We start from the raw sequence: 26,828 nt of genomic DNA, 5'->3' as shown, positions 1-26,828 counted from the left end.
CACCCACAGCCACACCCACAGGGAGGCTGTACTCCTGTAGCCTTGCTCCACCCCCAAAACCGTGAGCCATGGGGTATCTGTTCAGATCCATTCCTGTGGAATTAGGAATCTTTCAATGGACAGTTTTTGTTTCATTCCCTTGGCCTGATGAAGCTGTCTTAGAATTGTATTGCAGATTAAGAATCTTTGTTTCATGAACTCTTTTCTTTTCCCTCTCTTATCTCAGGTGTCAGACATTTTATCATAGACTACCTGATTTCTCTATTTCTTCTTCCTCCCCTTCATCTTTCACATTTGTTTCACACACAAAATACCTCTTTATTTTGTAGCCTGCTTCTTGGAAAAACCTGAATTAATACAGGTAATACTGAGAGGGATCCACAGACAACAGGGTTTAGGGACTGGCCAACTTGTTGCCCAGCAAAAGTAAAGGACAACATGCTGGGAGGTATTTTTTAAAGATTTATTTATTTATGCATACAAGAACTGGGTACAGGCCAGAGGCATGGAGGGTGAGAGAATTCACTGGAGATAGTGTGGGGAGCAGAACAGACAGACTGACTGAAATACACTGCTGAAGGGAGCAGTGGGTGAGACAGGAGAGGTCTACTGCACCATGTGGGTCACCTTTCTGGATGGCTGGAGATCGAACTCATGCTGCAGTGGCTGTAGATAGCTTCATAGTGCTGCGTCTTAACCCCTTGCACCACCATGGAGGCCCATCCTGGGAGCTATTTGGATACACATGGCCTGTAGAACAGGTAGTGGCCTAAGTGTTGAAGATCTCACTAGAGCTAACTTGGGAAAATGCACTGGGGTATGGGGAGCTTTGTGAAAATGCAAAGATTCAGGAATTTAAAAAATATGAAGGCAACAATTTTTATAAAGACCTCAGAGTTGTTGGGCCTCCCTGGTGGCACAGCGGTTGAGCGCCTGGTTGCGAAGCTGCCTGCAGCCTCTGCAGCACCGGTTCGATCCCTGGTCACCGTTGAGGGTCCCACATGGCACGCAGACCTCTCCTGCCGCCCGCTGCTCCCCTCAGCAGTGTACTTCGGTCCTTCTGCCTGCTCTGCTCCCTGCTCTGGCTCTGGTGAATTCTCTCACCCTCCCGTGCTTCTGACTGTACCCAGTGCTTGTATAAATAAATAAATAAATCTAAAAAAAAAAAAAAAAAGTTCAGTCTATAAAAAAAAAAAAAGAAAGAAATCTTAAAAAAAAAAAAAAGACCTCAGAGTTGGTTGGTTATTATTATACTGAATTGACTTCTTGCAGAGGGGCAAAGAGAAATTGAGGGGTAGTATTAAGCAGCAAAAGGCTAATCGTAAGAGCTAATTCTCTTTGGTAGCTTCCAAAAAGTTTTTCATCTTCTGCAATGGAATTGCAGTACCTTGTGACTTGTTATTTAGATTCACAGAGTTCCAAAGATGTCCAAATGTTCAAACAAGGCAGGTCCTTTTTGCTGAGATCAAGTCTCTGGAAAACATAGTACTCTGAAATATGGACTGGGGTCATCTGGATGGGCACCCCTGAGGATTTTGGCACTGAAGAACCTCCTGGACCACAGGACTTGCAGAGGAGAATCTCCCCAGTACGAGGTAGGATATCTATTGTGTTAGAGGACACTATTGCAATTTGTCCAATTCAAGGGCATGATGAACCTTCAGGAACTGTGTGAACTTCCTCCCCTGGCTGCCAGGCTGATAACTAGGGTTAAACCCCAAAATCATAGAGGAGATGATAGGCTTAAGAGTGGGAAGATGCAGGGCCTCCCGGGTGGCGTAGGCGGTTGAGCACAGTGCTGTGAAGCTGTCTGCAGCCTCTGCAGCACCAGTTCGATCCCGGCCGGCCGGCGAGGGTCCCATATGGCACGGCAGATCTCTCCTGTCTCGCCCGCTGCTCCCCTCAGCAGTGTATTTCGCCAGTCTGCCTGTTGTGTTCCCCGCTCTGTCTCTCACCCTCCTGCACATCTGTCCTGTACCCCGGTTCTTGTATAAATATAAATAAATAAATAAAAAAAAAAAAAAAAAAAAGAGTGGGAAGATGCAATACAATGAAGGGAATTGAGCTTTAGTTAGCATGTACTGAAAGGAACAAAGGGTGTGAGTCTAGGATTGAATTCTGAATGTGTTTTATCAGTGGGGTGAGATATAAGGTTAGGTAATCAAGAATCCATTCATTTGGGGCCACAGGATTTAACAGCCTGGAATTACCCTAGGATGTGAGGCAAATTTGCTGCTAGTGTAGCTCATAGCAACTGATGAAGCTATGCCCCATGCTGAGTAAAGTGGATATGCCTAAATTACACTAGCAGATGATAGAGGAATAAGTAAAGAGGTACAGGAATTGAGCATGCTAGAATAAATATATTATGTGTCTCCAGAAGACCAGCAGGAGTTTATTTTCCAAAAAAAGGCCTACAGGACATAGCACTCACCAAAGATTCAATTTTCACTGAGAATAGAGGAACCAACGTTTTCAGGTAGTTCAGTAGTGACTGCCCTCTACAGACCAGGCATGATAATAGGGGAGTCAATCATGGAACTCTGACATTGATGGGGATAACACCTCCCTCCCAAGATTAGAGGAAAGGTAGCAGTGCTTGACTTACAGAGTTAAGCAGGAGATTTCAATTAATGTAATGACCTACAAAGTTGCACAAGGAACCAAAGGCACTTGACTCAAAGGGAGTATTGGAGATACCCAACAGAGCAAGATATTTTGGGGACAATCTCATTAGGAAACTGAAAATGATGCTGAACATGTACAACAAATAAAAGCAAGAATGGAAGAACACATGCTAAGGATGGTCACTCCAAAAAGACAGCATACTGCCTTCATACCTCCAGGATTAGTGGGCCTAATAGAGCACCATGATGGGTTTCTAAAAGGATAGATGAAGTAACAGTTTGGAGGCAATACTCTGAAAAGTACTGATGGGAAGCTATTATTTTGGATGTGATACATGAGTTAAATCAGACACATCTATAGGCATTTCATCCCCAAAAGAACTTGTACAATGATTCCAGGAACTAAGAGGTGGAAGCAGGAATGGTCTCACTTAATGCCCTTCCCAGTAATATGTTTTTTTGGTGATTCTTCTAGTCATAACCCTGTTCTTCGGTGTTGGAGAACTTGGTTTCCAACAAGTTTCTTACCGACCTACAAGATATGGATGTTTCTAAGGCACTTTAGATTACCTGCAAGGAGAGTAACTCTTATCCAACTGATAGGGGTAAATGACACCTCTGGGACATGTGGAACATCAACAGGTGATGAAATTGTACTCTGTTCAGTACCTCATGAATGAAAATTTGAATCACACAAATCACATAAATCACTGCAGGGCCTCCTCCAGTGATAGGAAAGGGTGATGGGAATTTAGTAGAAGACATGCTGAAGGGAGGAGATCAATACAAGTTATAGTCTTTAAATCAACTTTAGCAATGGGGTCTTCAGTTTGTTCCACCACTGCTATTTCAAAGTTCTTATTAAAGCCCATGGTAACAGAGTAGCAATAAAGAAACTAATTCCTGAAAGAACTATGACATATATTTGTGCAGTATAAGGCACAGACTGTGGCACCCATAGAATGCACTACTCAAATCTCCCACTCTGTTGGATCTACCTCTACGTACATGCAAGTGCTATGATTCCCCTGTCTTACTTTTAAACCAGTGTTAGAGCATTATAAGGGTACCAGTGCATGTTTTTCCTTCATGAGGGCCACTGGACTCCTTTAATAGATGTCTTTGGCTCAACATTACCCCATCAGGTTGGTTGAAATTTGCATGGATTATATTGTGACTGAGAATACCTCTGCTCAGTTCTTCCCTACCTCCCTCTTTTCACAGATGCCAGACCTGAATACTCAAGAGCCACCTACTGCATGCACCGTCTCCTTTTCATCTGTATTAGGCGTTTGCTCCAATAAATATTTTTATACCTAGTTTCATGTTGGAAACTGCTTCTCATAGGACCAAGGAGGCAAAACACAGCCTGTTTAAAGAAGTCAATGTTTTCTCTGACAATAACACTGGGTACAAGTGGGTATACAGTAGAGCATGAATTGTAAAGAGATAAAGCACAATGAGTGGGAAGTGGCTGATTATAAGATTTGTTTTGTCTTGTCACACTGAAAAGTTACATATTCTTAAAGGAGATTGGGGGACCATTAAAATGGATTGCTAGATAAAGTTTATATTTTAGGAGAGTATCTCAGTTTTGTCAAAGAAGGAACATAGGTACATAAAATTTAGAAAAGAGGATAGTCTACACCTACTGAAATTGTTAGGATGGTGAGAAATAGATGAATTTAACAGATCTTACATAATAATCAACAATGAAGGGCCTCCCTGATGGTGCAGGGGTTAAAGACAGCACTATCAAGCTATCTCCCGCCACTGTAGCATGTGTTCGATCCTAGGCTAGCCAGGGAGCTAACCCACATGGCACACACAGCAGCTCTCTCCTGCCTCGCCCGCTGCTCCCCTCAGCAGTGTGTTCTGTTCCCCACTCTGTCTCTGGTGAATCCTCTCACTCCCCACACCTCTTACACCCCAGTTCTTGTATGCATAAATAAGTAAATCTTTTTAAAAAACAATGACTGATTTGATCAATTACAGAATATGAAATGGATGAGAAGAAGCTGACAAGGAAAATCATGAATTCATATGAACAAAGCACAGTGAAGATAGTGAATATGGAAGCTTGAACAGGAGATAAACTGTACCAGATGAACTTGTGTACTGGGGGAAAATTCAAGTAGTGTTATGTAAGAAAGAGTTGAACTGGGGAAAAAAGAGAACAAGGAAGCAGAAGGGGTGTGTGTGCGTGTGTGTGTGTGTGTGTGTGTGTGTGTGTGGAGAGAGAGAGAAAGAGAAAGAAAGAGAGAGAGAAGGAGGGAAGGAGGGAGGGAGGGAGGAGATAAAGATACAGTATACATTAAATTATATATAATAAATAATCTCAGAGTCCTTAAGATTACCCATGGAGGATATAGTGAGTGGCAAGAAAAGTCAACTGAGAAAAGGAACAAGTTATATCACCTCCATTTTGGTAAATATTCCCTGGAACCTCTTCTCAAAGTTTCAATTTGTAGTCTTCCTCTTCATATTAGGATGCTGATATAAGAAAATCATTTTATTGGAGGCAATATCAACTAATGCTTAAAGAATAATATTTGGAGTAGGGGACATTTGGGTTTCAGTTCTGGTTTTACCACTGTGTGTCTTCATGACATTTAAGGTTTTGTCTCAGTCCCTTCAACTGTGAAATGGGGAGACTCACATCTTGCAGGGTATTAATAAGTATCTCTGTGTGTATATGTATGATATATATATATGATATATATGATTTATATCGCATAACATACATAATAATATGCATATAATATATATGTATAATGTACATATAATATTTATAAAATCAACAGCACACATCACATTCTTGTTTTGTGGAAGTAATATATTCTTGATTTTCTAAGTGTCCTATCTAGATCTTTTTATATATACCTAGCCAGCAGGCAAGCTGTTGACATGTTCACTGAAATATCTGTTTATTCTGGTTTATATATTCTTTTGTTTATTTTGGTTTTATATTTCATTTTATAGGTTTATAGAATTACAGGATCACCAGATTCCTATAATGTTCCAGAGTTCCACTTGTTCTAGAGTGTTCCAATTGTCGCTTTTGTTACTGCTGGATTAATTATGAGCAAACCAATGTTAAATTATTTAAATGCTGAATGTCTGGAGTGACTTGCATTCATTTTATTTAAGGGTGTCTTTAGGTTCTTATATTCTTCAAAGAAATCGATATCAGATATTTAATCAAAATCTTAGATTGTGGTAGAGTAAGATTAAGGCATATTCAAAAAAACACTTTGTGAAAGATTGTGTCTGAATGAAAGTTCATAATTTTAAAGTTAAAATGAATCTTAAATGATTTCCAGATGGATTATGTGGTGATGTGACTTTTTGAACTGTTGACTAAATACCAATAGTATCACATTAGAAATGTGTACTAAAATAGCAGACAAAATTTGGCAATTATAAACAATGTTGCAGCTATTATACTGATCTATATTTTCACATGCATATTCTTTATATCTTTATATTATTTTAGGGATTCTTGTATAATCAGTGTATATACCTTTAAATATGAGGAAGTGCATTGCTACACAAAGAGAGAACTGAACCATTACCTAGAAGTATCATTACCACCTGTGAGCTAGTTAGAAATGCAGCATCTCAGTTCCTCCCACACCTACTGAATCAGAATCTGCATTTTAACAAGGTCCCCAGCTGATTTTTATGCTCATTAAAGTCTGTGCAAGTAGATAGGAAAGAAGATCAAATTGAGAATCATTATACCTCATTCTAGAACCGCTTTTTTTCTTATTATATGTTTTATGATGAAAATCATACTTCAAGTCTTGGAAGCTACGGCATAATATACACAAGTAAAAAAGCTCAGGGAAGAACAATGAGTAGCATTTCGTGTTAAATACTTGCATGAATATCCACATACGTGGGAATAAAAAAAGTACTGAATAACTCTTCTGGGGGAAAAGGCAAATTGAAAATAATTGGCATGGCCATATTGGAGGTGACCAAACTGAATTAAAGATAAGATATAGTAATGGTGGATACCTAACCTAGATAGACAGTTTCTGGATGGTTCAGCACAAGCAGGATGGCTGGCAAAATTTTCACTTTATGAGTGAATGTCGATTTTACTTCTGAGAAGGAAGAGCAAATGACAAGAAGCTTTATTGTCCTAATTTTTATCATCATGGAAGAGCCAATTGATGAATTGGAAATAATAAGGCACTGGGGAATTGCAGCTAATTGTTTAGAGTCTGGATAATGAGAGAAATCTAGGCATAGCTAGATTGACAGGATCAATTATGGGAAGTCAAATTTCAAAAAATTAAAAGTATGTTGGTAATGATTCTAAGTTTCTATAAGAAAGTGGTCAAAGGAAAAGTACTGAAAAAAGAACTGCTTCTAATTTCAATGAAGGAAGAAGGCAGCTGTAGCTGAAAGAATCATTGGAGCTGGCCTACTAGCAAGCTATAAGGTAGCCTGCCATCATGTCATGCATGGTGCCAAGCCTGCCTTTCGTCCCAGAAAAAGACATTATTTCATCCTTAAAGTTTCTGACTGCAAACACAATTGTGAAAAATGACTTGACTAAAGAGCAGTAAGGACTTATGTTGTTCTTGCACACTTAGCATCAGCAAGATGTAAAGAAACAGGGAGATCCATGGAAGAGGGTATATCAGCAATGTCATTTTGATATTTAAAATATGGAGGAAGCAAATTCTGTTAAGTGCTAAAAAGTATAAATGATGTCATTCCTAAATTAAATTACATATTGTATTATTAAAATATATGTTGTGAGCACTTGGGAAAAATGCTCAAAACAAAAATGAGTTCGGGGGGCCTCCCCGGTGGCGCAGCAGGTTGAGCGCAGCAAAGTGAAGCTGTCAGCAGCCTTTGCGGTGCCGATTCGATTCCCGCCAGGGAGATTCCCACATGGCCTGACAGACCTCTCCTGTCTAGCCTGCTGCTCCCTCAGCAGTGTATTTCGGTCAGTCTTCCTGTTCTGTTCCCTGCTCTGTCTCTGGTGAATCTTCTGACCCTCCCACATCTCTGGTCTCTACCCCAGTTCTTGTATACATAAATAAATACATAAATAAATAAATCTTTTTTAAAAATGAGTTTACTAAGTCATATGAAGTTAAGAGTTTCCTCTTGGAACGAGTTTATCTGCAGAACAAAGAAATTTGGCAATGAGTATATATGAATTTTAGGGAAAAATTTCCTTATGGAAAACTGAACAGATAATAATGAATTTGCATCCGATTTAATGCGAGGAAATTATTGTGGAAAGAAAAGATGTTGCTTAACTAGCCAATTTAGCACTAGAGAGAGGTTAATTGTGAGGCTACCTCTTACCAACAAAAGATGACTTTTTCTCAGTTAAATTATGAATGGTATGTAAAATGAGATAGCAGAAATACTGCTGTATTATAACAACACTTCATGATTCTATTATAAGCTCATCATATTACACATGATTTATTACAGATTTAGTTAACATATTTTAAGAGTAATATGAAACACTTAAAAGAGAGACCAATTTAGTAACTTCATATGAAAAGCAACTGAAGTACTAAGGATAATTTCTAGAAAAAATCAGAGAACAGAAAGAATGATAAAATTTTGAGATGTTTTTCTAGGACAGAATAAGAAAATGACAGTTCTATTTTGGAAGAAATATTAAAATTTGCTCTATTTAGCGTCTAAAGATCAAACTTGGATATACAAGTAAAAGACAGGTTTAAATATTTGAGTTCAATATAAAGAAAAAAATATTGTAGCAACCTGCCCTATATTGAAGTGACAATTAAGATAAATTCAGTCCAAGGGTGGCTCGTAGTTTCAAGGGTACTAAAACTTCTGCAATTTAGGAAGCTGTGCACGAAAGAAAATATATAATACCTAACTGGGGTATAAAAATAGGTACAAATGTAAACATTTATTAAGAATGAGAAAAATCCAAGAGTATACAAAGATGCCAAAAAACACATTATAAAAAGGTATTGTTGGGCCTCCCTGGTGGCACACTGGGCTGTGAAGCTGCCCCCAGCCTCTGCAGCGCTGGTTCCATCCCTGGCCGCTGGTGAGGGTACCACATTGTGCACAGACCTCTCCTGCCACGCCCGCTGCTCCCCTCAGCAGTGTACTTCGTCAGTCTGCCTGTTCTGCTCCCTGCTCTGGCTCTGGTGAATTCTCTCACCCTCTCACACTTCTGACTGTACCCAGTGCTTGTATAAATAAATAAATCTTTTTAAAAAAAGGTATTATTTTCATTTGTTAAGTGTCTGATATTCTTCTACAATACTTTCCCCTCTCCCATATATTTTTTTAATTACATGCACTTTTATTGCAGTTTTTAATAATAACATAATATTGCTTTCTATTGGGCATTAGAAGGAGACAACTAAATCTCTTCTCATGCAAGGGTAATGTATGTATTTAAAGTTATAATTAGAAATGTTTCTTTAAGTCTCACACCTCATTACTGGTAATGTCAAATTTTTCTCTTTCAGAGATTTATGAATTTGAAAATATATCAAGTCTTAGATCATTTTAGCTCCTAGCGTTAAATGTGGTTTCCAGATAACATCTTTAACTTATACTAAAATAAAAATCAGTACTTTAAAAAATGTAATTAGGAATTTCTTATAGTAAAAAAATTACTGCCAACACCTTTAAAGAATCAAAGATCCATTGGAAAAATACAATGTTATTTTTAATAAAATATAGCTGCTCATTATAAGTTGAATCAGTGATATTCTTTTGATATACCATATGCAATTTTAGTTCTGTAACCTGTGAACATTTTCTTTATTGTTCCTATAGATATTTCTATTTTCTAGATCACTTTGGTCGAATATGAATAGCTTTAAAACAAGCGGAATGATCAGACAATGGAAGAAGAAGAATGGAAATGATCAGAAAATGAGAAAGGTAAAACACACAAAACTAAATTTTTATGATAGAACATTACTCAAAGAAGAAAATAATATTACAAACAGAAGGAAATTTACTGACGTTCCAAAATTTTAGCAGTATTTTTAATTCACCCAACAGATTTTTTTTTATCCAACTACTGACAGGTAGCTGTGTGCATTTTCATGAGATGCTTCCTCTCCTTTGCACCCAAAGAATTGTACATATCTGCCTTGGCTGTGTATAACACAGTACCATTTTCAACTTCAGAAGGCACTATCTTGCCTGTTCACCTAGCTGAATACCCAATAGTAATATCATGAAATACAGTTTAAATGCAGAAATGACGCAAACATGTTTCATTTCCAGAGAATAATATTCCTCACCTCTGTAAGTAGGTGACAAATGTCTTTAAAAACATAATTCTATAATTCTTTATACAAGATTTTAACCTACTTTTCCTACTTGGGTAATCCATATTTTTCCACTTCCTATTTTTGTCCACTTATTTACAACATGATTGAACTTGTCTCTAAGGATGTTATGAAATTCACTCCTGTTCTTCTAAACAATTAGTGGGAAGTAGATGTGTCTGAATGTGATTCATTACTTAGATAATACGTAGAATGACTCAGAAAAATGGGAAAAAATCCAAAATTTGCTTAACTTTATCTGCAAATGTATCATATTAAAGAGTTAATATAAAAGTCTCCCCAATGGTACTTTTTATTTAAAAAAAATTAGTTCCTTTCCTGAATTTACCATTTTTGGGTAAAAGGGTTGGATCTGTTCAATACAGAAAAATCCTTTCTATGCCCAGAGTCTCTTCAGTTCACTTGGGTAACACTTGCTACATCTACCTGATTACTTATAATCAGGGATTATAAATAGGGGAGCTAGTGTTAGGACCTTCAGTTCTCCTGCTTCTGTGAGAATTTATAAGCACATTTAATTCTAGATAGACACTGGGCACCTTTCTGTTATCAACTGCACTGCATTCTGATCCAGTTTAAGATGTAATATTTTTACTATAAATGTTTTAGCTGTTTTACATGTAGTAGGTCAAATGCACTAACAGAATATCCTGAAAATAGCTGTCACTTAAAACTTACTTTTTGACTTGTCTTCTTTTCTGAAGTCAAATTGCTCTACCACTATTTCAGTGATGAAATTAGAGAAGGTACTAAACATCTCTTTGCCTCAGTTTTCACATCTACAAATCTCTAGGTTTAAAAATAAATCAGTGGATGCATGCACATAAAAGCAGCCAAAAGTCACTGACATAGCACTTTCACATGATAATTGATGATGGGTCTGCCTTCTTATATTGCCTGTAATATCCTCACAAAGTTTTGAATTTCCTTATAATGCTAAAAAACATCCCATCCCTTTTATTTTTTTCTAATTTTATGTAAACTTTGAAATGGGGACATTTAACAGCTTTACTAGAATGAAAGAATACAGAAATTATTTTTGGCCTTGACTAGAAAATAATTAAAAATCTTATAAACAACAGATTACCCCTGTAATCTAATATTTTGCAATTTATTTTACTTTAGTTTTCTAGACAGGATTAAGATGTTATCATAAACACAGTTTATTAAATTAGGGACCAAAACAAATGCTTAAATACATTTTTATATTTTTTACTCTTATTTATAATGTTACTGATTTAAATAAATTTCATTATGTTATCTATCACCTCCTACAGCTTTCCATTGCCTTGAGGATAAAGTCTGACTATTTTTTCCTCGTTTGCCCATACACAAAAATTATTTCAAAATGGATTAATGACTTGGATATAAGACCTGAAACCATAAAATACACAGACAGAAACATATGTATGACACTGGCCTCAGTGATATATTGGGGGACTCAACTCTCAGCAAGGGAAATAAAAACAAACAAAAAAATACCCCAACTTTCTTTAAGATTTTATTATCTTTATTTTCCCCATGACACATTAAGTCATTCTCTTTAGGAACAAATTCTCCTACCACAGCATAATATTCATTCATAATCAACCCCCCAATCATACTAAATTACATGCTGTTCTCTAAACCTTTCATACTTTCTCATCCTTTCATAAATTTGCACTCCTGCTCTCTGTGGCTGGAATACCTCTTACAGTCTCTCTCCACAAATTTGACAGAGAAAATGTATACTTTAATAATCAGCTCAAAATTTTATCTCTTTGTAGTCTCTTGACCACATTCCTCTATACTATTTCTTTTTTTACCAGTCTCTACCGTCTCAGTATTTCCTTTATTGCTTTCCTATCATCTCTCTAGAAAATTTATTTATTTGCCATATTGTACTTAGGTTTGTATATTTCCATTTTCCAAGTTAATGGTGAGAATTATTTTTCATCGTTTCATCTTGCCTATGCCTTTTATCTACAAGTGTTTGCTGACTGAATAAATGAGACATGTGTGTAATGTTCACCTGCAACTAATGAATATTACATGTTTCTGATTGTCAAATTATATCTCTACTTTCTTTTCTTTCTAATGTAGACATATTTTATTCTCTCTTGGTGTTTTACTTTAAAACTTTATTTATGAATTATTCAATAGGAGAAACATAAGAAATAATGGATTTTAGAAATATGCAAATATATTAGTGACTTTTTCAAATTTCATAAGCACAGGGTTAATAAGCCATGAGCATCTGACAATCCAAACATCAAATAGTATGCACAACATCTCCTGAAATAAATTAATGCCACATTTACTACATTTGAATACTTAAAGACGTATTTACCAGAAAAATATAACATTGTTATCTTATGCTTTATTGACACAATCCCAGTAATTAGCTTTTCATTAATTAAAAAAAAAACACTTATTGAAAATTATTATGTGTAAGACACTGGAGCACATGCTCTGAGAAATATTTCTTACTCTCAAAGAAGTTAAGTTTTAGGAAGTGAGATAAGGCATGGAATGAATAAGCCAGACATTGATAAATGACATGGGTAATAGCAAAATACAGTAACATTTCAAAGAAGAAAAGATAATTCCCTTTGAGAAAAGAGACAAAATCTTTTGAACTATACCTTACAATATTAATAGTATTTGGACATGTGATGATAGAAAATTACCAAGCTTTCAAATTTTTGATATTTGTTTTGTTTTATTTTTGGTGAAGGAAAATATATAGGTAGTAAAAAACTACTACAGTCACTGTAAACATACTAAATTACAAAATTACCACCATTTTATCCAGGTTTAGGACTGTGTCTCTGAAGCTATTCAGTTACTTTTATATTGAATATTTTAGATATCATAATCTGATAAAATTTTCAGGAAAATAATGTCATATAGCCATCCAATGATATTCGGGTGACATTCAACCTGAAATAACCATGAAAACTTGGAGATCCTTTTGAGAATCATTTGTATTGCCTCCTCAGAAATCATTTGTATTGCCTCCTCAGAAATACTCTAATTTTGCAAATTAGAGTAATACTTTAGTAAGCAGGTTTAATAATTTTTTAATTATATTTTATTTTAATGAAAAAATGTTTTAAAGTAGTTAGAATTAAAGAACAATATTTGCTATGGTTGACTGATACAAAAAGTAAAATGAAGAAAATAAGAATATCAATTAAAGTGCTGCATAACATTTTAGGATTTTTTTTTCTGTGAATTTTATGATTTCAGCTACCACATCCAAATCTTGAATCACTTTTGAATTAAATTTTGTATGTGGTATGAGACAGTGATCTAGTCTCATTCTTTCGCATGTGGCTATTTAGTTTTCCCAACACTATTTATTGAAGATATTTTCCTTCTTCCATTGTATGTTCCTAGATCCTTTCTCATAATGTAGATGATCATACATGTGTGGGTTTAATTCTGGGCTCTCAATTTTGTTCCATTTATCTGTGTGTTTTGTTTCTATCCCAAATACCAAGCTATTTTGACTACTATTGTTCTGTAGTACAGGCTGATGTTGGGAGTGTAATATATCCATTTTTTTCTTTTTTTTTTCTCAGAATCATTTGGCTGTTTGGTGACTTTTGCAGTTTGAATGAAAAGGGAAGCAAAGCAAAATAAACAAATTGGACTACATAAAAAATTATAAAAGCTTCTGCATAATAAAAGAAACGTATCAAAATGAATAAGCATCCAACTGAATGGGAGAAAATATTGGAAACTCATACATCTAACAAATGGTTAATATCCAAAATATATTTAAAAAACTTATAAAACTTAACAAAGGAACAAACAACACAATGTTAAAAATTGGCAGAGGATCTGAATAGAAATGTCTCCAAAGAAGAAATGAAAATGGCCAACATGCACGTGAAAAGATATTCATCATTTCTTCATATCAGGAAAATGCAAAACGAAACAATGAAATTATCACCTCACACCTGTGAGAATGGTTATTATCCAAAAGATAAAATATAGCAAATGTTATAGACGATGTAGAGAGAAGGGGACCTTGTACACTGTTGATGGCAATGTAAATTTCTGTAGCCATTATGGAAAGCACTATGAAGTATCCTCAAAAAATTAAAAATAGAAATTCCATCAATTCCAGTTATTCTACTTCTGGGTATTTATCCAAATAATATAAAAACTCTAACTTGAAGAGACATATGCACACACATATTTCATCACAGCATTCTTTACCTTAGATAAGAGCTGAAAAGAAGCTAAGTTCCCATTGACAGGTGATTTGATGTGGTATATACAAATACTGGAATATTTAAAATGATGAAATCCTGCCATTTGCAACAACATGGATGGATCTAGAGGATATAATACTTAGTGAAATAAGTCATAAGAGAAAGACAAACACTATGATTTCATTAATATGTGGTATATAAAAAAGCAAAAGAAATGTATGAATAAATGTGTAAAAATAAACTTGTATTTATTTTATTTTTATTATTTTTTAAGATTTATTTTTTTATATTCCCCATACAATTGCACCCCCCTTATAAAAATAAACTTTTAGACCATAAGATCAAATTAGTGGTTACTGGAAGGGAAGAGAGAATGGGGTATGTTAGTTGGGTAAAAGGTTTCCATTGTATGGTAAAGGATGGAATTGGACTTTCAGCGATGAACTGAAGACTGATGAATATCCTGCACTATCCACTTATATTGTGATATAGTGATGCACACCTGATGGTCTATGTAACATATAAGCCAATGTTACTTCAGTAACACAAACTTTTAAAGTCAGAAAAGCATACAGATAATTTAAATCAAGCCATAATTTATACACACACACATGCATATATTTTATCCTAAAATGAGTTTAAAGGTATGGTTAGAAATAGGTCATTCCACTCCCAGTTTAAATTTGTCTAGGGAGCTTTTTTCAGCATTCAAGATTCAAAGTCATTTGCTACTTCTAAGATTTAGATTTCAAATGCAATATTCATTTGCATATTATCAAAAGACCATGAGCAAGTCGTATGCAACAAATTCATCTTTGTCTTGTGTCTTCTCTTCTTTAGGTGAAGTAATTTTCTAATGCAAACACAATGTGACACATTTTCATTCCTGAGAAGTCTAAATGTAGCCAGGGTGGCCAAGCAACAGATAACTTCAATCCTTTAGAAAGTTTCTCATGGAGATGGCAGCTGCTATATTTTGACCTACACAAAAATCATGACCCATGGACAGAGATAGGGTGACAATACAAAGAGGAGTCCCTCTTTATGTCTACGAACCTTGTCTATTAACAGCACCCACTCCTACTCTCAGAGAGCTGCAGTGAAGGTGTTACTGTAGGTACAGAGCACACCCACACAGGGTCAATGTCCAGGGCAGGTAGTAGCAGTGTCTCCCAAAATGAGCAATTCCTAGAGGGTTTCTCGAGCTCTTTTGCCATCACAATTACTCAACTAAATATCCTATTGCCAGGTATGTTGTATCCGCCATTGGTTTCAGCAATCAGTATTGGTTTCTAGACAACAGGAACTTTTCAATCAAATAGGCAACTGGATTACCAAAAGTAACTTTAATATTTCAGGGAAAATCTATCCTAAACTACTATAATGACCATTAGACTTTCTGCTCATTAGTATTTTCTGGTTCCTGAGTTTGAGGTTATCCTGGGCTTAAGATTTTCAATGACAGAAATGAGTTAGTGTTAAAGCTTTCTCAGTAGGCTAAGAACCACCCCCTACCTCACCTCTATTGCTACTGCAAGTTCAGTGTTGTTCAAGAGAATCATGATTTCACTGATTCACTTCTGAAGTAATTACTAATCTAATGATTGATTTGTAAATTGATTATGTCCTTCTCCAATCTAGAAAAATCTTGAGCGTATCAAAGAGAAATGCCTAAAATTTAGGCATCTTTATATGGTTATAGTCTTTAGTTAAAAAGGTTAGATTTTTCTCCTGTATGTGGATTAGTTATATTTTAACTGTGGAGGTGGAGGAGAGTAGTGTTTTGAAAGTTCTTTGTGTTCACAAACCATAATAACTTTAATATACTTTAAATGTTTAAAACTTACAATTAAATATTTTCAAAACACTTTTCTGTGTCTAACTTCTTCCAATTCTGTACAGCACATGACTTTGCCTGAGCAAACAATTATAGCACTTGAGTGGGATTTATATATATTTAGAGTAGTTTTTATAAATCTGCTAGGTCCTGAGTTTAGTAAAATAATCCATAGGATTTCACTTTGAGTTTATAATTAAATCTACCCATGCTTTACTTTTTTTGGGGGGTAGGGGATTACTAATATTTGTCCCTAAGTTTAGTTAGGTATATTTCATACATTAAAAACAATTAGAAGCAATTATTTAATTTAATATGTATATATATATGTGTGTGTGTGTACATTTTCTGAAAAAATTCACTGTAAGTAAAAGACCAAAAATCAATTTTGAATGAAAAAAATTAGAGATTTTTAAAGTTTGTTTTTGGAAGCTATGTCTTCTGATTTTGAGTTCTGAATAAATTCTAGAGCTCAGAGTCACATGAATGTGATGTGTATGATAAAGTAATTATAAGGAGTGCATGAAATCATTTATGAACTTTGTAATGGATCACATTTTATCTCTCCCTGTTTCTCAAATTGAAAGTCTTTTGTGTGACCTACATGAATCAACATTTGAACCTAAAAGGCTCCCAATAATCCTCACTCAACTTAACTTTATACAGAAATTCATTTTGTGCAAAAATCAAAGCATGACTTTTGCAAAAGTCACCTCAAGCTATGATTTCTGAGTAATAACATTTATGGGGAGAAAGACTACAAAAGAAATAAATGTAACCTACATTTATTAATGTAACCTACTCCATATGTGAAAGATATATTGAACTAGATTTTCTTAACAACTAACTTACTGATACTTCCTAATTTAAACTTCTGTGTATCTTTTTAACCTACATGAGCTATTAATTTGCTTTTAAGGAAAAAGTGGGATATGGAAAGCATTGCATAATTATAACTTGAGGATCTTTAAGTGAACAACAACAAAACCGCCTATGAAGTGCAAGACACAGTTCAAAGAGTTATGAGGAAATAAGCTTAAGAACGTGACAAAGGTGCTCACTTTGGTAGTACATATAGTAAACTTGGAGCAAGACAGAGACCATCAATGGCATGGTCCTTACACAAGGATGAAAAGGCAAATTCATGAAGAGATCCATGTTTTTGAAAAAAGAGTATTTTGAATGAGAGTAGATTTCAAGAGTTATCATCACAAGGAAATTTTTTTCTTTTACCTTTTTTGGTATTTATATAAGATGGGTGTTACCTGAATTTACTGTGACTATCATTTCATGATAAACATTATGTCAAATCACTTACTGTACATCTTAAAATTTTATAGTGCTGTACATCAATGACAGCAATAAAACTGGGGTAAATGTGGTAAATAATAAAAGGCACTGTGGAAATTATGAATTATTTAAAATCTTGTTAAAATAACATGTTCTTGGGCCTCCCTGGTGGCGCAGCAGTTGAGCGCTGGGTTGTGAAGCTGCCCACAGCCTCTGCAGCACCGGATCGATTCCCGGCTGCTCCCCGGCCACCAGAGGAGGGTCCCACATGGCGCACAGACCTTTCCTGCCACCTGCTGCTCCCCTCAGCAGTGTGCTTCAGTCCTTCTGCCTGCTTTGCAACCTGTTCTGGCTCTGGTGAATTCTCTCACCCTCCCGCGCTTCTGACTGTACCCAGTGCTTGTTAAATAAATAAAAATAAATAAATAAATCTTAAAACAAAAACAAAACAAAACAAAACAAAACAAAAAAACATGTTCTTGACATATATCAGTACTAAACGTCTTCTGACCATCACCAAAGATGTAGAGATAATTCTATATTTAGGTCAAGTGGACATCTTCCTTCCTAATACACACAAAGCAAACTTCATTCATTTTTCTGCCACACCTATAAATTTTTATGTTAAGAATATGTTTATTTAAGAAAAGGGAAATATTACTTTTTCTTGAAGTTACTGAATTAGTCTTAGGGAACAGGAGCAGGTAATGTCAAATTTGAAATGCATATGGAATCTGTCCAGAATTGCAGAGTAGAGAGGCCCCAAATTTAAGAGCTGAATGTGTATGTATGTATGTGAAAATCATTGTGTGGGTTTGAATTCCAGTGAATTGGGGTGATGGTAAGAAGGGGTGCCAAATTGAGAACAAGGCATCATTTTGGTTTAGGTTGACTATGATTTTACTGCACATAAATGTACTCAAAAATATGTCCAAGAAGACAATTTAGAATTTTACTTATTTTGACAAATTTTATAAGTTTATTATAATCTGGGTTTTGTTTACTCTTTCCTGAATTTGAATTTTTTGTATTGAGCTATTTCTTATGTAAACTAGAATAGATTTTTATTGTTTCTAGTTTTATTGAGGTGTAATAGACAAAAATTGTACTTACTTAAGTCATATAACGTGCTATTTTTGTAGTTGTATACATTGTGCAGTGATTCCCACAACCTATCTAATAAACACATCCATCACCTCACATAGTCACCATTTATCTTTTCTTCTCCCAGGTCATTCACACATTTCTCTGACAAATACTGCATTTCTACAATATACCAGGCACTTTTAATGACTGGGGAGAGGAAAAGAATAAGAGTCAGTCAGTCCTTGAACAAGACTCAAGGAGCTTCAACTTAGTTGGGGAAGCCTAAGACATGAAGTAACTATAGATCACTCTGTTTGGTCCCTTGATCACATTATTTGAGTGGCATATGAAAGGAGGGGGATAGGAGAGATATAACAAGGAGAGTGAATGAAGGTGATAATCAAAATGTAAAGGATGAGGGCTGTTGAAGACAGAGGAAAGCAAACCTCAGGATTGTGTAAGGATAGATACTGAGATGATAAGAAGTGGAGTTTCATGACTTAGCTTGAGGGCGAAAGTAGTTCCTTTCAAGGAAACAGCGAAGGGCAAGAAATACCCTAATTTCTCAATCTGCTACAAATTTCAAGTCAGTTTGAAAGGTCAATAATGCGCTATATCTACTTTCTAGGAAATCTGCATATAAATCAATTTCACAACAAAATTGCTCTATGATAATTGGGGTTTTTTTTTGCTTTTTTATCTTCACATTATAAAAAAATGGAGAATCTAAATTGTTCTGTAATTTTATAGTCAACTCAGAAGAGACATTTTCTCAGCCTCTTGATAACAAATATTATCAGGTATCTGGTAGATGATGTAACAAATTTCAGAAAAAAAAAATGTTCTTACTAATAATGCATCTTTAAAGCTACATCACAGCTTGTTACCAATCCCAACTGGTTTCACCCATGATTTCTCAAAAGCATAGCCATCAATTGAGAGAGGAAAAAATAGGTGAAATGTCACTTAGAGAAAACAGGTTAATTAGTACTTTTGCTTTAAAAATTAAAAAAAACTCAACAAGGCAACAAATTCCAGATGGTCATTTCTACCATTGTATGTATACTAGCCATTTCCTGGAGCCAACAGACCTTTCATTTAGTAACTAATCTACAGATTTTATTCAAATTTTAACAATTTTCTAATTTATGCTCTTTCTTTTCCAGATCTAATCCAGGCCATACATTGTTATTAGTTGTCATATTTCCTTTGACTCCTCAATTAGTGAGTTCCTTAGGTTTTCCTTGGTTTTTGGGTTTTGACCCTTTTGCAGATTACTGGCAGTTATTTGTAGAATATCCCTCAAGTTGGGATATTCAAATCAAATTAAAAAAGTCAAATAAAAAATTAAATCTGATTTTTCTCGCTACTAGACTTTGTGTGTGTGTGTGTGTATGTGTGTACATGTACACATACATATGTATGTTGTACATAACTGGCAAGAATTTGATATAGGTGACATTTTGTACTTTTCATTGTGCTATAGCAAGATACACACAGTACCTGATGTCATGTGTCTTATTACTTTAGATACAGTTATTATTATTCCTTTGTAATTAAGGAGTATCATACAGGAAGTTGCTTTGAGACTAACCAAAACTAGTATTTTTCACCATACTTTTTGATCACTAGCTTTAGAACCCATCAATGGTCCCTGCCTGACACATTCATTGTGGAGTCTGCCTAATGGTTGTTTTCCATTTCTATTATCCAAATTCTATATTAATTGATTGGAATTCTTGTATGGAAGAAGGTATTCTCCCAATTTTTAAAATGCATTCAATTCTTTTTTATATTAAGATAGACTATGCATGTATATTTATTCTATTGGGTGTAATATGTCCTATTGCTAATCATTTTGTTGTTTAAGTTGTGATGTTTGGACATTGGAAATTCCTTCTACTAGAGCCCAATATTCCTTTATATATTCCCTTATTAGTTTTTTAGTATTTCCTTGTTTTTTGGCACATCCAAGTTTCCAAGTCCATCTTGTCTTCCATTTCCAATTCTGGAACTAAATATTTCTACAAGAAATCCTGATTTCCAAAACAAACCCTAGACTCTGACTGTAAAACTAGTGATACCTAAAGAAGAGGATGGAAGTGGGAAGCAAATGAAGGAGAGGGCCCAAAAGACTGTGATGGAGGCTGCTGTACTTTGGGGTGGTACTTTGATGGTGTTACCAAGCATCTGAAGCGATGTAAACTTACACATCTTTTTTTTAAGATTTATTTATTTAGGGCCTCCCAGTGGCGCAGTGGTTGAGCTCTGGGTTGTGAAGCTGCCTACAGCCTCTGCAATGCTGGTTCTATCCCCGGCCGCCAGGTGAGGGTCCCACATGGCGCGCAGACCTCTCCTGCCACCCACTGCTCCCCTCAGCAGTGTACTTCGTCAGTCTGCCTGTTCTGCTCTCCCCTCTGGCTCTGGTTAATTATCTCACCCTCCCATGCTTCTGACTGTACCCACTGTGTGTCTAAATAAAAAAAAAATGCAAAAAAAATTATTTATTTATGCATACAAGAGTTGGGGCATAGGCCAGAGATGCAGGGGTGGGTGAGAGGATGCACCAGAACAGAGTGGGGAGCAGACCAGGCGGACTGACTGAAATACACTACTGAGGGGAGCAGCGGGCAAGACAGGAGAGGTCTGCTGCACCATGTGGGTCAGCTCCCTGGCAGGGGATTGAACTTGTGCTGCAGTGGCTGTGAATTACTTCATAGTGCTGAGACTTAACTCCTGTGCCACCAGGGAGGCTCTAAACTTATAGTTCTAAATCATATATGCTACAGTAAACCAACACTAACTTAGCAAAACAAATAATACAATAAAAAATGAAGGTCCTGATTTCTTTAAGAATGGGTTTCAGATATCAAGATCTGCATTCTAATTTAGTGCATTATTTTAAAATTGTTTATAGAATATTTGTAATTTACAAAGTTCATTGTATTATTCATGGCTGCATCATTATTCACTGATGCCATGAATGACATAATTTCTAATTATACTTTGTTAATATTTACCTCACATATGTCTGCACAGATGTTGGTAGTCTAAGACTTATATACATAAGTGTCTTGTGAACACTAGGCAGTTACTAGGTCTTCTTGGTCTTCCTGTTATAGTTTAGTTCCTGTTATTGATATCCATCCACCTTTCTCAACTCTTTTAATCAAGATCTATCATTGACTCTCCATACCAAGTCTTAGACCACAGGCAGATACTGTCCTTGTGCTACCTCCAGACTACCCAGAACTGTCATTGTGGTGACTCAGTTTCACTTGCCTTGCCTTACAGGGGCCTACCTATTACACTTTTTTCCCCTTTCCTGTTCCAGTCAAAATTCCTGAATTGCCAGAATTGCTGATATAGGCTATATGTTGAGAGGATAGCAATGAATTTAAACATGGTTATACTATGTTGACTATCAATGACATTTACCCTCCACTTAGAATTTCAGGTTTTATTTCACAGGTCTAAATGTGACTGACTAACTCAGTGAATTACAAGTCCTCATAATAAAGTGAAATAAAATAACTCATTTTGGTAAACATGAGTTATTTTAGAAAATATTATAATTCTTACAAAATCCCACAAGATTAACTTTAGACCATCCTACTTCTTCATTAGCACATGAAAATAAAGAGGTCAGAATCTCCATTAGCATATTTGCTCCATGAAGCCTCTGCTATAACCTCTTTTTTCTAAGTGTATGCTTTATGACACTATTTCACAGTACTGACAAGTTTAAATAATTCAATACAAAGATCTCAGACAAACATTTAACAAGACAATTTCTCATGACCAGTTTCAAAATTTTACATTCAGAATACCCTAACCATACCTTGTAACATCTACAGTTCCCTCAATCTATGAATAATTTGGTATCATAAGCTTTTCAAAAAGAAGCAGATGCTAAAGTTACATGTGACTTGTCTGGTTCCACTTTTGCAGTGTTTTCCCCACTTTGACATATACTGGCTTATTATGGAGAAGTGACACCAATAAAATAAATCACAATGTGTAAATATTACATGTGAACATTTTGGTTGAAATGTGCATCGATAGTTTATGTAGCCTTGATGAAATAGAAAACATTTCATAAAAATCCTCTATCAGTTGCAACAATACATCGGATACATAGGGATTTTGAGGTATTGGCTATGTTCATCCCTACCCCATGTTACTAAAAGTCTGGGGATACTGAGGGAATAACCTCAAACCACATGGTTCAGAATCTCTTACTCTGACAGGGAGCTTAAAGCACTCTCTGGTTTCCTAGAGTGTATCACAGAATAATCTAGTCAATTCAAACATAAAAGGCTGTGTTTCTGATTCTCAAAATCTCTTGCATTAGATGTAGATATTGCCCGCTGAGCCGAGTAGTCTTGCAGGAACTGTTTTACCCACAGTGCAGCCAGGTGACTCTCTGTGCTCCTCCTGTAATTATAGGACGATGGGTGTGGCTTCTTGGCTATATCTGTGCTCTTCTCTCAAGTTAAAGCCCTGCTCTGCCAAACTTGGCCATATTTCTTCTACTCCCACATGACTAGATCACTTGATCTTTGAAATATGATGCTTCCTCTGGTAGGGACTAAACGCAGCATACTGTTGCTGTTTTCAGAGTGGAGAGATCAGAAATTGCTAACGTCATTCCCACTCAGGTCAATACTGAGTAACTGTTAGAAAATATTTTTAGGTAAAGACATTGAGGTAATTATGCATTTTAAAATGGTAGTTATAAATAAAACATTTTGGCAACTTTAGCAGAGAGTAAAAAATAACTAAAGTTTGAACAAATTCACATGTTTACCAGTTCTTGTAACTTTATAGATTACGCTTCCTTTTTCTTATCTTTTTCTCTGACCTGCCTGTTTGCTGTGGTCACTTATTTGTACTTGTAATTGCTTTAATTGCTTTACTAATTGATTTCCATTTTTAATGAAGACAAAGGGGGGAAAGAGTTGTAACATGTATCTTGTATCAATCTAGGCACTATTAAGAACCAAACTTACTGCATAACAGTATGAAAAGGAATCATATAACATATCTTCTGTTAGGAGTTCGAGAGTAGATGACATAAAAAGTAAACAATTACAATCAATGAAGTGAGTTGTGAATTAGAATAAGTAAAATTATATGTGAAACTTGGTTTGTAGGTAGAGGTAAGAATACAATAGTTGGAACTAATTTTAAAGAGAAATTAAAGTTTGTGTTGTCTTACAATGTGAATAACTCATCAGCCTTCACAAGCACATGTCTAAGTTGCTCTCAGACTAATTCACTAATTGCAATGTCAGGACTCCTGTTTGAGTGGCAGAAACACAACTCTGATATCTCATGAAACAATTTTATTCAAATTGTTTACATGCATCTTTTGACACAGTGTCTTCAGAATCATAGAAACACATTCTGCTTAATTTAAAATAGAATTCCTAATATATCATTCTCAGTATCATCTGAATTCTTTCAAATAACAATACACATTTAAAAGTTTGTTCTGATGCTCAACTACTTATAAAAAATCGTTAGGATAATAGTTCTCCTAAATGAAAATATTTCCTGTAAATCTGTATCTGTGATCTCTTACAGATGCCTTATTTTTTAGTAATATTTAAAAGACTCACTTCAAAATATAAAAAAATGAATATTATGAGGGAGTACCTCCTGAAATAATTGATACGATAATATAATGTAACTGATAATTATGTTAACATTTTTATCCATTTTTAACTTATATCATGTGACATCAAGGAGTCTCCAAAACTAGATGTAAGCAGACTTATTTTAAGTTGATGTGTCTTCTTCAAAGGGAAAAATTTTATTTCAATAAATCAAAGAATTCCCAAAAATATGAGAATTCATATAAGGATTCAAATAAAAGCAAGTACCACTTTCTTAAGTTTGGGGGAAATAATTTCTCTCTTATTTAACGAAAAAGAAATAATTGGTAACTATAAAATATACCCTTGTAGTTTCACGGTGAAACTGCAAGGGAGATTGTGGTATTATCATCAATGAATGGAAATTGAGAGAGTTTAAGTTACCATATCAGAAAATACTTCAAAAGATTAGCCATACGAGGGTGTGGAGAAAAAGGAACTCTCCTGCACTGTTGGTGGGAATGCAAACTGGTCCAACCACTATGGAGAGCTGTGTGGAGATTTCTGGACCTACTAAACATAGAGCTTCCATATGATCCAGCCATTCCACTCCTAGGTATTTACCCAAAGGACACAGAAACATCAATTCCAAAGAACACCTGCACCCCTATGTTTATAGCAGCACTATTTACAATAGCTAAGCTTTGGAAACAGCCCAAATACCCAAAAATAGATGACTGGATCAAGAAGATGTGGTACATATACACCATGGAATATTACTCAGCATTCAAAAAAGATAAACACATGCAATTTGCAGCAACATGGATGGCGCTGGAAGGGATCATGCTCAGCGAAATAAGCCAGAAAGAAAAAGAAAAATACCGGATGGTCTCACTCATAGCAGGAATCTAGAAAACTTAAATAAGGGACCAGGAAAATGAATAACTATAAGAAAGTGAAAATCAAAATCAACAAAAAACTATGAACCAGAGACACTTTTTAGGGGATGGGGGTGGGAGGGATTGGGGTCAGAATGGGGGGGTTGCAATTATATGGGGAATATAAAAATAAAATTTATTATTAAAAAAAAGATTAGCCATAGAGGAATGTGGAGAAATAAGGTGGTAGAGGGAGATAAGTGATTTTAACTGCTGCATTTGTTAGTTTCATTTTGAAAGAGACATGACAATGTTTAACTGATGATAGAAGGAATAGCGGATAGGCACATCCTTCTCGATTCATAAGCAATGCTTTGGGATTTCTACAAAGTATAAAGCCAAGAATACAGAAAGTCAAGGAAATTAGTTATCAATTAAATGTCTGCTAGAATAAAAATCCATACTCTTCAGAAGATAACAGAAATAATCCTCTGCAGAATACCCACCAAAATATCAATTATATTTTTAAAAATTACTAGAGATTCTAAAAACAAAACCAAAAAAATTTTAAAAACTAGGTAAATATCAACAGATACAAAGGTGGAATAGATTTTGAATATAACAAATAATTTAAGCAACTATTAAAAAATATGATCAACATCTTACAGTGACAAAAAATCTTAATGAATGACAAGAAAAGGAATATCAGGGGAGAAACAGAATCCATAAACACAAACAAATGGAAATTCTTAAATGGAAAATCATAATAAATGATTTAAAATTTCACAGTCAGTTTTAAATATTACATTATAAATGGTAGAAGAAAATGTTGGTAAAACCAAAGACATATAAATAGAATTATCCAATCGGAATAAATGAAAGAAAACTGGAAAATAATCCTAAGGATTGTGGTCAAATAGCTCCTATTAAATCAAACTTTCAAAAGATAGTAAATATAAGTTCTGGATAAAAAAAAAATACAACAAAGTATATTAACAAAACAAAAATCCTACTGAAGGTCCCAAGAAGGAATCAAATATGGGCAGGGACTTGAGTTCAAATGTCACTTAGTAGAAGGAGATTGCCTCTGGTGAGTTTCATTTTTATGGTTGTAAGTAAGAGGGAAGCCCTAGTCTATGTCACAGAGAAAAACTAAACCTCCAGTGGCAAATCTACAGCTTGTTGGCTCAGAAAACCCCAAGAGAGCCACTGGAAAGATAATATGGAGTGATACAAATGTTAGAATTAGCTGTTGAAGATTTTAAAGAAGTTATTTTGACTATGTTCAAAACAAAAGAAAAAAACCTTGTAAGTAATGAAATGATAGCATATACAAATTCATCTATATGTATGACAAACATATATGTATATATGGAAGATTATGTTCTCTTGAGTTCCTTACAAAGGAAGATGATCATTTCAAAAAACAAAACACTGTAAGATGGGGGCTATGGCATAAATAGAAACAAAAGAAAACTACAATAGCACAAAGATGAGAGATTATATTTGTAAAGTGTGATATGTGAAGTAGGATGTGTCAGGTATTAAGTAGGAAGTGGAAAATGATATAATATTAATTCTAAACAGACCTACAATTTTAAGGTTGTCTTACTCATTTGGGCTCCTGTAAGAAAGTGCCATCATTGGGGTCATTTTTTGAAATAATAATCATCTGATATATAACAAAAGTTTGAGATTCGTTTACCAATATAGTCAGGTTTTGGTGAAAGCCTTCTTTTGGGTTGCAGACTGTCCACTTCTCACAGTACCCTACATGGCAGAAACAACTAGCTATTTTTTCAGCCTCATTCTTCTAGAAGCACTGATCACATTCATGAGGTTTCCATGCTCATGACCTAATCACCTCCCCAAGACCATATCTCCAAATATTCACATTGGTTTGAGGTTTTAAATATGAATTTTGGGGAAAAATTCAGTGCATTGCAAAGGTGCGTTCTGTATTATGGCAAACTCTAA

At 35.1% G+C, this 26,828-nt stretch overlaps 1 protein-coding gene and 1 non-coding gene across 2 annotated transcripts in view; both read left to right on the top strand.

Moving 5' to 3' along the window:
• The first annotated feature begins 1,516 nt into the window (after positions 1-1,516).
• Positions 1,517-26,828, top strand: part of LOC119255831 (nebulin-like) — a 123,111-nt gene continuing 97,799 nt past the window's right edge. Inside the window, exon 1 of the mRNA XM_054699452.1 lies at positions 1,517-1,595. Coding sequence (XP_054555427.1) covers positions 1,517-1,595 — 79 coding nt within the window. The remainder of the gene's footprint in view (positions 1,596-26,828) is intronic.
• Positions 17,051-17,161, top strand: LOC119256409 (U6 spliceosomal RNA). The gene has a single exon (XR_005127748.1). It is a non-coding gene; the product is annotated as a U6 spliceosomal RNA (small nuclear RNA).

This window comes from Talpa occidentalis, unplaced genomic scaffold, assembly GCF_014898055.3.
Source record: "Talpa occidentalis isolate TD23 unplaced genomic scaffold, MPIMG_talOcc4v2.1 talOcc4.3, whole genome shotgun sequence".
In the NCBI taxonomy this organism is placed as follows: Eukaryota; Metazoa; Chordata; class Mammalia; order Eulipotyphla; family Talpidae; genus Talpa; species Talpa occidentalis.
Note: the sequence above shows the minus strand (reverse complement) of the source record. Positions and strands in the feature narration are given on the sequence as shown.